Here is a 12,916-nt window from a genome sequence, read left to right as displayed (position 1 = left end):
CCCTAACCCTAACCCTAACCCTAACCCTAACCCTAACCCTAACCCTAACCCTAACCCTAACCCTAACCCTAACCCTAACCCTAACCCTAACCCTAACCCTAACCCTAACCCCTAACCCTAACCCTAACCCTAACCCTAACCCTAACCCTAACCCTAACCCTAACCCTAACCCTAACCCTAACCCTAACCCCCTGACAACTCCACAACGTCCATGGAGGGGAATTTAAAAGCACAGTGTTTTTATAATATTATCAAAATAACACATCATTTGAATAATGTTACAAAAGACACTCACCCCCAGTCCATAATAAAAATGGAAGAGACGCTTGCCACCATGATCAAACCAGCGGTCTCCAACCCTGACGTTGAGACGCTTATCAGGTGCAATGCCAGGACTTGGGCATTAACGACGGTTGAGGTTTTAAGAGACCATTATAAAAACACTCTACAAGTGGAATTGGACAAGATAACCAGTTTTATTGACGAGGTTTGGAGACCCGCTTTTCAGCTGGCCTCTACATGGGCCAAGAAACATCTGGGACGCAGACTGATGGGGGACACCCTCGGGAAGGCCGAGGCTCTGATCGTCGCGGCCTTCGCCGACCCCCCTGTCAACGCGGAGGTGGTACGCCCGGCCCAGTCCTTGCCGGTCCAGACCGCCACCCGGGTATCGGTGGGCACCCATACTGACCCTACGGGCCCTGACGGGGCTCCTGGGGTGGTACGGGCTGGCAGCCCTCCGGCTCGGGTCGTCGCCCGGGTCTCGGTGGCTACCAGCACCGACGCCGTGGCTCCAGATTGGTCTCCTGAGGTGGATCGGGATGCAATCCCTCCAGCACGGGTTGCCCCGATCTTCCTTCCTCGTCGACCGGAACCACCCAAGGAGCAGAGGGTGACACAGCCCCGGGCCACGGACAGCGGGCCTGCCCAGGACACCCTCGGCGAGGCTCCGCCCACCCAGCTTATTCCTGCATCTCGCAGGAGGCTTCCTCTGGGATCACCTGCAAGACAAGACACACAGGAGACCCCCACTCAGACCGAGGACGACGATGACTCACCACGTGGGTCCACAAGCTCCGGGGCGGATCAAACCCAGGACACCCCCACCCATACAGAGGACGACGATGACTCACCAGGGGGACCCACGGCCTCCTCGCCTCTCCTGATCGACTTTCGGGATGAAGAACAGGAGCGGGGGCTTTCTTCGGTGATGTCCCCTCGTTACTCTTCCGCGACCCCCGACTGGTCCCCTCTCCAGCCTGAGACGGCAGATGAGACGGCACCACAGGGTGAATTTTCACCACGGGGGCCCACACTTTCCGGGGCTCCTATGGTGGACTATGAGGACTCACCCTTGCAGCGGACGCCTCCTCAGGAGACGCCCCCTCAGGAGATGCTTCCTCAGGAGTCCCCCGATTGGGCACATTTGTTCCCTGGGGCACTAAAAAGGAAGCCACACAAGAGGCCTTCCGTCCCAGATACTCCACAACACCTGTCTATTCCAGAATGTGTCGAGTTGGTAGAGGATACGACTAGTGCCTCCCCCCGTAGACCCACTAGACACATGGTCTCGAGTAGGAGGATGATGGATTGGAAGTTGTCGGCCAACAAGAAATTCTTGGTGATCGGCGACTCCAATCTGTCCCACCTACCACCTTTTTACGTCGACGACCTTCAGATCGACAGTTACCCGGGCGCCAGTTTTAGACACGCGGAGGCCATCCTACGCAAGACCGTAATTGCTGCACCGGTTGAAGTGTTGGTTCTAGCCTTTGGGATCAACCATCGTGAGCAGAAAGTTAAGGAGACCGCTATTAAGCAGCTCCAAGGGGCACTCAGGATGGCCGTGGCTACCTTCCCACGGGCCCGAGTGCTAATCCCCCTGATTAACTATTCGGCCGCTTTGCCCGTTGAGCAGAAAAACAACCTCGGGCGGCTGAATAGTTTAATCAGTAACAATTATGCTCACATCCCGGCTCTCGACAGCCGGGACTTTGAGACCCAACCCGACCTGGTCCACTGGACTCGGGACACGGCCAAGTTGATGCTCAAGCACTGGCTTGACTTTTTAAACTTGGCATCCCCATAATCCCGATCGCTCGGGGGGGTAATAAGAACGTGATAAATTTGGCCCATAATTTCACGCCAACCCCCTTACAAATCTCCCTCCTCAATAAGGGCCTCAACTTCATTCCTTCCACTAATCTCAGTAGCGACTGGCATCATCAACTTCAATTTGACCTCCAGCGCTACCACAGACGTGTCAAACTTGAGGTATACTATGAGAAACAAGATTCTCTCGGACCTACACCGTTCACAGCCCGTTCCGGCTGGGAGCCCTCACCTGGACTTATGCCTCCGGAATTCCAGGCTATGGTCCGGTCCGACGGGCTCTCCATGTCCGGTTCGGGTTGCGCACCTGCGGTCGCTCCCAATTTGACACGCGGAGAAGTCGAGGCCCTTCATAGTCTAAAAACAAACAAACATATTGTGATCAAACCAGCCGACAAGGGGAGTGCTGTCGTCATTTTTGACAGATCGCAATACATATGGGAGGGTTCTCGGCAGTTGAGTGACATGACGTATTATAAACCACTGCCGGAACCTATTTATCCGCAAACTATTCCCATGGTAGAAAAGATTCTGGATAATCTTCTACTTAAAAAATTTATCAATTTTAAACAACATAGGTATCTCATGGGGGAGCCGGATCCTCGCCCCCGCAGGTTCTACATGCTCCCTAAAATTCACAAGGAGCCAGACAAGTGGAGCAAGCCCCACGAGATCCCTCCGGGGCGACCCATTGTGTCTGACTGCGGCAGCGAGACGTACAGAACGGCGGCGTTCATCGATCATTATCTGACGCCGCTTTCCGTTCTGCACGACAGCTACCTCAGGGATACCTATGATTTTATTGATAAAATCAAGAAGGTCTGCATTCCCCCAGATGCCATTTTGTTCACCATCGACATTGACGGCCTGTATACAAACATTGATATAAATGAGGGGATACAGGCTGTCAAAAATGTCTTCTACAGGTACCGCGACGTTAGCAGGCCCGAAAAGGAGCTCCTGCAGCTCCTCGACATTAATTTGAGGAGAAACGACTTTGAGTTTGACGGTCGTTTCTACCTCCAAATTAAGGGCACTGCTATGGGCAAGAAATTTGCACCGGCGTATGCCAACATTTTTATGGCAGAGTGGGAGACCTCTGCCTTGGCCGCCTGCCCAAAACGTCCTCTCCACTACTTCCGGTACCTGGATGACATCTGGGGTGTCTGGACCCATTCCAGTGAGGAGTTCAGCGTGTTCTTAAACACGCTGAACACTCACAATAAAAATATCACCATCAAGTCGACCACGAGCAACACATCGGTCGACTTTTTGGACACCACGACATTCAAGGGTCCCGACTTTGCCGACACGCAACACTTGGACATCAGGGTGTTCTTCAAGGAGACCGACACCCACGCGCTCCTCTTCAAAAGCAGCTTCCACCCCAAGCATACCTTCGCGGGGTTGGTGAAATCCCAATTGTTGAGGTTCCATCGTGTCTGCACCAGAAGGGAGGACTTCCTGACGGCCTCGAGGACCCTCTTTTCTGCCCTGAAGGGGAGGGGCTATTCCAGGTCCTTCCTCAGACGGCAGTTGAGGGTCTTCTTGGACCCGAAGGGGCCTCCCCCTGGGACCGACATGATCCCTCTCATCACCACCTACTCTCCCTCGGCCGTGCGGGTCGCCAAGAAGGTCAAAGACCACTTCCGGACCTTTGCGGAGAGTAGCGGGAGGCTGCCGGGGCGCTACGTGGTGCCGGCCTACCGTAAGAACCCCAACTTGAATGATCTGTTGGTCAGGGCCAGGGTCAGCTCACTGAGAGACCCGCCCTCCACTAGGAGGGACACCCTTGTCCGCCACTCACAATGGTTGGTGAACCCCCACAACCGCAAGGTTTTCCAGCCGTTGTGCCGTGGCGGCCGACACACCCGGAACTGTGTGTACGTGATTCGGTGCCAACGATGTGGCGATATGTACGTGGGCGAGACGGGCAATACCTTAGCTAGGAGATTCGCCCAACACAAGTACAACATCGTTAGGCATAAAAATACCAACACTCACCTGGTTCAGCATTTTCTCCGACACGGGTGGTCTTCCGTCCGGGCGACTGTCGTAGAGACGGACCCCAAATGGAGCCTCGCCCAACGCCACCGGGCGGAGCTCCTTTGGATCTCCAAATTGGGCACCAGACATCCAGGGGGCCTAAATGAGGTGTGAGTGTGAGCCCGTTGGATTGTGACGGACAGTGCACATTCCCGTTTTTCCCTTCTTTATTTTTCCCATACCCCCCACCCCCCCTCTTCCCTAACCCTAACCATTCCCTTCTCCTTACCTAAAACCTACCCCCAAACCTAACCAGCCAGTGCCTCCAATCCTCTTACGGCTCTCACTCTCCCTCGCTCGCCCTCCTGGACCTGCCAAAACAGACAGAAAACGCATTAATATACTCACTTGGGGATGGGATACAATCGGAGCATCATATCAAGGGGAGGTAACAGGGAATATATACCTAAAACCTACCCCAACCCCAATCCTAAAACCTAACCCTAACCCTAACCCTAACCCTAACCCTAACCCTAACCCTAACCCTAACCTCGGGTACGGTACACATACGTACATTCAGAGCATTACACTAAGGGGAGCCTACTGGGAATATCCTCTCCCAACTCTCTGTTTAATACTGAAGCCCTAGGTCACACATCCAGGGTACTTTCTGTATTATTTCTATTTGAATGTACTAGTGTTTGTCTATTATTATATATATATATATATATATATACATATATATTTATTATAATATATTATATAATATTTATACCATATTACATTGTATTATATTATATATCATATAACAATAACAATGTCTATCATTTCATGTTATTGTTTTAGCAGACAGGATTTTGCAGTAGCATCCTGGGGCTTCAGAGGGTCACTGTTGTCTTCTTTTTACACTTGTGTTGTGGTCAAGACTTCTATTTTGAAGGCCAACTTGTGTTTGACGTGGACCCCACCCCTTCATTTAAATGTTATATTGCTATTAACACCTTTCTCCTGCAATACCTGTTTTCACTGCAAGGATAAAAGGTTGACTTTAGCCTACCTGCCGTGCTAACCTGCTAATACTCTACAAACGAGTCAGGCCTGATGAAGGTATCTTACCGAAACGTTGCCATCTGACTCGTTTCATGTAAATATACATTTTCTACTTTTTTCATATTTTTCTGACACATTGTAGTATTTTTCTTGTATTTGTTTACTTGCCGTGTCCAGTTGAAGGCCTGGTCGCGGCGCGACGCTTTCGTTCCACTAGTCGCTATTTTCTGTAAATAAACAGCCTATTTTTGATACTACATGTGCTATTTTTACTCACGAGATATTCCGGTGGCTCATTAGCGCGAGATACAGCATATTTTGGAACAAAAAAGCGTATCTCACCGTTTATGCAGCCAGCCATCAACCGGAAGTGATTATCTTGACCTCGGCGGAAGTCCCGCCTCCGAGCATTCCGTTCTCTCTTTTTCACAAAGGAAACGGATAAAGACAATTTATTTTTATAAAGCGAACAAACCTTTTTTCGCCAACCAGTTTTTCACATCATCCACACCAGCGACATATTAAAATAATTTTGCAATATGTCGGATGGGTTCGAATACGACTGGCTTCCGGTCAGGTCGGGGCGAAGACGCGCACGGCGACGTCAGGCTGCGCCTTCAGAGTGGCTCGCCCAGGATGATGAACGTTGTCATTATGACCAGGAGGAATATTTTTCTCAGTGGGATGAGCAGCGGCCCCAGAGGTCTTATGCGGATGTAGCACGGGGACGGCAGGATTCCTATCCGCGTCGCCCCTACCCGCAGACACGCCGCCATTTTGATGACCTACATCAAGAGCGCCGCAGCGCCCCTCAGTGGAATTATAGGAGAAACACACGCCAAAATAGGAATTTTGTGCCTTCAAGACAGCACTCTCAGGAGTACTTTAGGCCACAATATTCACCTCAAAGACGTCCCCGCTATCCTCCTCCCCCCAGGGGGACACGGAGGAAACGCCGGGATGCTTCCAGGAGGAATGGGCGCTCCCGTAATACCAGTAGAGACATGGACTCTAGGCCTCCCAGACATTATTCTCAGGACTATTTTTTACCTGAACATTGGCCTCAAAGACGTCCCCGCAATCCTCCCCGTCCCAAGAAGACACGCAAGAAGCGTCAGGACGCTTCTCGGAGGACTGCACCCCCTGACAACTCCACAACGTCCATGGAGGGGAATTTAAAAGCACAGTGTTTTTATAATATTATCAAAATAACACATCATTTGAATAATGTTACAAAAGACACTCACCCCCAGTCCATAATAAAAATGGAAGAGACGCTTGCCACCATGATCAAACCAGCGGTCTCCAACCCTGACGTTGAGACGCTTATCAGGTGCAATGCCAGGACTTGGGCATTAACGACGGTTGAGGTTTTAAGAGACCATTATAAAAACACTCTACAAGTGGAATTGGACAAGATAACCAGTTTTATTGACGAGGTTTGGAGACCCGCTTTTCAGCTGGCCTCTACATGGGCCAAGAAACATCTGGGACGCAGACTGATGGGGGACACCCTCGGGAAGGCCGAGGCTCTGATCGTCGCGGCCTTCGCCGACCCCCCTGTCAACGCGGAGGTGGTACGCCCGGCCCAGTCCTTGCCGGTCCAGACCGCCACCCGGGTATCGGTGGGCACCCATACTGACCCTACGGGCCCTGACGGGGCTCCTGGGGTGGTACGGGCTGGCAGCCCTCCGGCTCGGGTCGTCGCCCGGGTCTCGGTGGCTACCAGCACCGACGCCGTGGCTCCAGATTGGTCTCCTGAGGTGGATCGGGATGCAATCCCTCCAGCACGGGTTGCCCCGATCTTCCTTCCTCGTCGACCGGAACCACCCAAGGAGCAGAGGGTGACACAGCCCCGGGCCACGGACAGCGGGCCTGCCCAGGACACCCTCGGCGAGGCTCCGCCCACCCAGCTTATTCCTGCATCTCGCAGGAGGCTTCCTCTGGGATCACCTGCAAGACAAGACACACAGGAGACCCCCACTCAGACCGAGGACGACGATGACTCACCACGTGGGTCCACAAGCTCCGGGGCGGATCAAACCCAGGACACCCCCACCCATACAGAGGACGACGATGACTCACCAGGGGGACCCACGGCCTCCTCGCCTCTCCTGATCGACTTTCGGGATGAAGAACAGGAGCGGGGGCTTTCTTCGGTGATGTCCCCTCGTTACTCTTCCGCGACCCCCGACTGGTCCCCTCTCCAGCCTGGGACGGCAGATGAGACGGCACCACAGGGTGAATTTTCACCACGGGGGCCCACACTTTCCGGGGCTCCTATGGTGGACTATGAGGACTCACCCTTGCAGCGGACGCCTCCTCAGGAGACGCCCCCTCAGGAGATGCTTCCTCAGGAGTCCCCCGATTGGGCACATTTGTTCCCTGGGGCACTAAAAAGGAAGCCACACAAGAGGCCTTCCGTCCCAGATACTCCACAACACCTGTCTATTCCAGAATGTGTCGAGTTGGTAGAGGATACGACTAGTGCCTCCCCCCGTAGACCCACTAGACACATGGTCTCGAGTAGGAGGATGATGGATTGGAAGTTGTCGGCCAACAAGAAATTCTTGGTGATCGGCGACTCCAATCTGTCCCACCTACCACCTTTTTACGTCGACGACCTTCAGATCGACAGTTACCCGGGCGCCAGTTTTAGACACGCGGAGGCCATCCTACGCAAGACCGTAATTGCTGCACCGGTTGAAGTGTTGGTTCTAGCCTTTGGGATCAACCATCGTGAGCAGAAAGTTAAGGAGACCGCTATTAAGCAGCTCCAAGGGGCACTCAGGATGGCCGTGGCTACCTTCCCACGGGCCCGAGTGCTAATCCCCCTGATTAACTATTCGGCCGCTTTGCCCGTTGAGCAGAAAGACAACCTCGGGCGGCTGAATAGTTTAATCAGGAACAATTATGCTCACATCCCGGCTCTCGACAGCCGGGACTTTGAGACCCAACCCGACCTGGTCCACTGGACTCGGGACACGGCCAAGTTGATGCTCAAGCACTGGCTTGACTTTTTAAACTTGGCATCCCCATAATCCCGATCGCTCGGGGGGGTAATAAGAACGTGATAAATTTGGCCCATAATTTCACGCCAACCCCCTTACAAATCTCCCTCCTCAATAAGGGCCTCAACTTCATTCCTTCCACTAATCTCAGTAGCGACTGGCATCATCAACTTCAATTTGACCTCCAGCGCTACCACAGACGTGTCAAACTTGAGGTATACTATGAGAAACAAGATTCTCTCGGACCTACACCGTTCACAGCCCGTTCCGGCTGGGAGCCCTCACCTGGACTTATGCCTCCGGAATTCCAGGCTATGGTCCGGTCCGACGGGCTCTCCATGTCCGGTTCGGGTTGCGCACCTGCGGTCGCTCCCAATTTGACACGCGGAGAAGTCGAGGCCCTTCATAGTCTAAAAACAAACAAACATATTGTGATCAAACCAGCCGACAAGGGGAGTGCTGTTGTCATTTTTGACAGATCGCAATACATATGGGAGGGTTCTCGGCAGTTGAGTGACATGACGTATTATAAACCACTGCCGGAACCTATTTATCCGCAAACTATTCCCATGGTAGAAAAGATTCTGGATAATCTTCTACTTAAAAAATTTATCAATTTTAAACAACATAGGTATCTCATGGGGGAGCCGGATCCTCGCCCCCGCAGGTTCTACATGCTCCCTAAAATTCACAAGGAGCCAGACAAGTGGAGCAAGCCCCACGAGATCCCTCCGGGGCGACCCATCGTGTCTGACTGCGGCAGCGAGACGTACAGAACGGCGGCGTTCATCGATCATTATCTGACGCCGCTTTCCGTTCTGCACGACAGCTACCTCAGGGATACCTATGATTTTATTGATAAAATCAAGAAGGTCTGCATTCCCCCAGATGCCATTTTGTTCACCATCGACATTGACAGCCTGTATACAAACATTGATATAAATGAGGGGATACAGGCTGTCAAAAATGTCTTCTACAGGTACCGCGACGTTAGCAGGCCCGAAAAGGAGCTCTTGCAGCTCCTTGACATTAATTTGAGGAGAAACGACTTTGAGTTTGACGGTCGTTTCTACCTCCAAATTAAGGGCACTGCTATGGGCAAGAAATTTGCACCGGCGTATGCCAACATTTTTATGGCAGAGTGGGAGACCTCTGCCTTGGCCGCCTGCCCAAAACGTCCTCTTCACTACTTCCGGTACCTGGATGACATCTGGGGTGTCTGGACCCATTCCAGTGAGGAGTTCAGCGTGTTCTTAAACACGCTGAACACTCACAATAAAAATATCACCATCAAGTCGACCACGAGCAACACATCGGTCGACTTTTTGGACACCACGACATTCAAGGGTCCCGACTTTGCCGACACGCAACACTTGGACATCAGGGTGTTCTTCAAGGAGACCGACACCCACGCGCTCCTCTTCAAAAGCAGCTTCCACCCCAAGCATACCTTCGCGGGGTTGGTGAAATCCCAATTGTTGAGGTTCCATCGTGTCTGCACCAGAAGGGAGGACTTCCTGACGGCCTCGAGGACCCTCTTTTCTGCCCTGAAGGGGAGGGGCTATTCCAGGTCCTTCCTCAGACGGCAGTTGAGGGTCTTCTTGGACCCGAAGGGGCCTCCCCCTGGGACCGACATGATCCCTCTCATCACCACCTACTCTCCCTCGGCCGTGCGGGTCGCCAAGAAGGTCAAAGACCACTTCCGGACCTTTGCGGAGAGTAGCGGGAGGCTGCCGGGGCGCTACGTGGTGCCGGCCTACCGTAAGAACCCCAACTTGAATGATCTGTTGGTCAGGGCCAGGGTCAGCTCACTGAGAGACCCGCCCTCCACTAGGAGGGACACCCTTGTCCGCCACTCACAATGGTTGGTGAACCCCCACAACCGCAAGGTTTTCCAGCCGTTGTGCCGTGGCGGCCGACACACCCGGAACTGTGTGTACGTGATTCGGTGCCAACGATGTGGCGATATGTACGTGGGCGAGACGGGCAATACCTTAGCTAGGAGATTCGCCCAACACAAGTACAACATCGTTAGGCATAAAAATACCAACACTCACCTGGTTCAGCATTTTCTCCGACACGGGTGGTCTTCCGTCCGGGCGACTGTCGTAGAGACGGATCCCAAATGGAGCCTCGCCCAACGCCACCGGGCGGAGCTCCTTTGGATCTCCAAATTGGGCACCAGACATCCAGGGGGCCTAAATGAGGTGTGAGTGTGAGCCCGTTGGATTGTGACGGACAGTGCACATTCCCGTTTTTCCCTTCTTTATTTTTCCCATACCCCCCACCCCCCCTCTTCCCTAACCCTAACCATTCCCTTCTCCTTACCTAAAACCTACCCCCAAACCTAACCCTAACCCTAACCCTAACCCTAACCCTAACCCTAACCCTAACCCTAACCCTAACCCTAACCCTAACCCTAACCCTAACCCTAACCCTAACCCTAACCCTAACCCTAACCCTAACCCTAACCCTAACCCTAACCCTAACCCTAACCCTAACCCTAACCCTAACCCTAACCCTAACCCTAACCCTAACCCTAACCCTAACCCTAACCCTAACCCTAACCCTAACCCTAACCCCTAACCCTAACCCTAACCCTAACCCTAACCCCTAACCCTAACCCTAACCCTAACCCTAACCCTAACCCTAACCCTAACCCTAACCCTAACCCTAACCCCTAACCCTAACCCTAACCCCTAACCCTAACCCTAACCCTAACCCTAACCCTAACCCTAACCCTAACCCTAACCCTAACCCTAACCCTAACCCTAACCCTAACCCTAACCCTAACCCTAACCCTAACCCTAACCCTAACCCTAACCCTAACCCTAACCCTAACCCTAACCAGCCGACAAGGGGAGTGCTGTTGTCATTTTTGACAGATCGCAATACATATGGGAGGGTTCTCGGCAGTTGAGTGACATGACGTATTATAAACCACTGCCGGAACCTATTTATCCGCAAACTATTCCCATGGTAGAAAAGATTCTGGATAATCTTCTACTTAAAAAATTTATCAATTTCAAACAACATAGGTATCTCATGGGGGAGCCGGATCCTCGCCCCCGCAGGTTCTACATGCTCCCTAAAATTCACAAGGAGCCAGACAAGTGGAGCAAGCCCCACGAGATCCCTCCGGGGCGACCCATTGTGTCTGACTGCGGCAGCGAGACGTACAGAACGGCGGCGTTCATCGATCATTATCTGACGCCGCTTTCCGTTCTGCAGGACAGCTACCTCAGGGATACCTATGATTTTATTGATAAAATCAAGAATGTTTGCATTCCCCCAGATGCCATTTTGTTTACCATCGACATTGACAGCCTGTATACAAACATTGATATCAATGAGGGGATGCAGGCTGTCAAAAATGTCTTCTACAGGTACCGCGACGTTAGCAGGCCCGAAAAGGAGCTCTTACAGCTCCTCGACATTAATTTGAGGAGAAACGACTTTGAGTTTGACGGTCGTTTCTACCTCCAAATTAAGGGCACTGCTATGGGCAAGAAATTTGCACCGGCGTATGCCAACATTTTCATGGCAGAGTGGGAGACCTCTGCCTTGGCCGCCTGCCCAAAACGTCCTCTCCACTACTTCCGGTACCTGGATGACATCTGGGGTGTCTGGACCCATTCCAGTGAGGAGTTCAGCGTGTTCTTAAACACGCTGAACACTCACAATAAAAATATCACCATCAAGTCGACCACGAGCAACACATCGGTCGACTTTTTGGACACCACGACATTCAAGGGTCCCGACTTTGCCGACACGCAACACTTGGACATCAGGGTGTTCTTCAAGGAGACCGACACCCACGCGCTCCTTTTCAAAAGCAGCTTCCACCCCAAGCATACCTTCGCGGGGTTGGTGAAATCCCAATTGTTGAGGTTTCATCGTGTCTGCACCAGAAGGGAGGACTTCCTGACGGCCTCGAGGACCCTCTTTTCTGCCCTGAAGGGGAGGGGCTATTCCAGGTCCTTCCTCCGACGGCAGTTGAGGGTCTTCTTGGACCCGAAGGGGCCTCCCCCTGGGACCGACATGATCCCCCTCATCACCACCTACTCTCCCTCGGCCGTGCGGGTCGCCAGGAAGGTCAAAGACCACTTCCGGACCTTTGTGGAGAGTAGCGGGAGGCTGCCGGGGCGCTACGTGGTGCCGGCCTACCGCAAGAACCCCAACTTGAATGATCTGTTGGTCAGGGCCAGGGTCAGCTCATTGAGAGACCCGCCCTCCACTAGGAGGGACACCCTTGTCCGCCACTCACCATGGTTGGTGAACCCCCACAACCGCAAGGTTTTCCAGCCGTTGTGCCGTGGCGGCCGACACACCCGAAACTGTGTGTACGTGATTCGGTGCCAACGATGTGGCGATATGTACGTGGGCGAGACGGGCAATACCTTAGCTAGGAGATTCGCCCAACACAAGTACAACATCGTTAGGCATAAAAATACCAACACTCACCTGGTGCAGCATTTTCTCCGACACGGGTGGTCTTCCGTCCGGGCGACTGTCGTAGAGACGGATCCCAAATGGAGCCTCGCCCAACGCCACCGGGCGGAGCTCCTTTGGATCTCCAAATTGGGCACCAGACATCCAGGGGGCCTAAATGAGGTATGAGTGTGAGCCCGTTGGATTGTGACGGACAGTGCACATTCCCGTTTTTTCCCTTCTTTATTTTTCCCATATCCCCCAACCCCCCCCTCTTCCCTAACCCTAACCATTCCCTTCTCCTTACCTAAAACCTACCCCCAAAC

General features: G+C 52.8%; 1 protein-coding gene across 1 annotated transcript; it reads right to left on the bottom strand.

Annotated features, from left to right (window-relative positions):
• Positions 1-457: 457 nt before the first annotated feature.
• LOC140679428 (uncharacterized) lies at positions 458-12,916 on the bottom strand. Its single transcript, XM_072914835.1, has 7 exons — positions 12,909-12,916; positions 12,624-12,764; positions 10,217-10,357; positions 4,117-4,257; positions 2,345-2,469; positions 1,134-1,259; positions 458-1,001 (listed from the first exon to the last, which is right to left on the bottom strand). The coding sequence occupies exons 2-7, from the start codon at positions 12,753-12,755 to the stop codon at positions 998-1,000; spliced, it is 669 nt and encodes a 222-aa protein (XP_072770936.1). The 5' UTR covers positions 12,756-12,764; positions 12,909-12,916; the 3' UTR covers positions 458-997.

The sequence above is a fragment of the Nerophis lumbriciformis genome, linkage group LG15 (assembly GCF_033978685.3).
Source record: "Nerophis lumbriciformis linkage group LG15, RoL_Nlum_v2.1, whole genome shotgun sequence".
Taxonomy (NCBI): Eukaryota; Metazoa; Chordata; class Actinopteri; order Syngnathiformes; family Syngnathidae; genus Nerophis; species Nerophis lumbriciformis.
The sequence above is the reverse complement of the archived record's forward strand: the minus strand, read 5'-3'. Positions and strand labels throughout refer to the sequence as shown.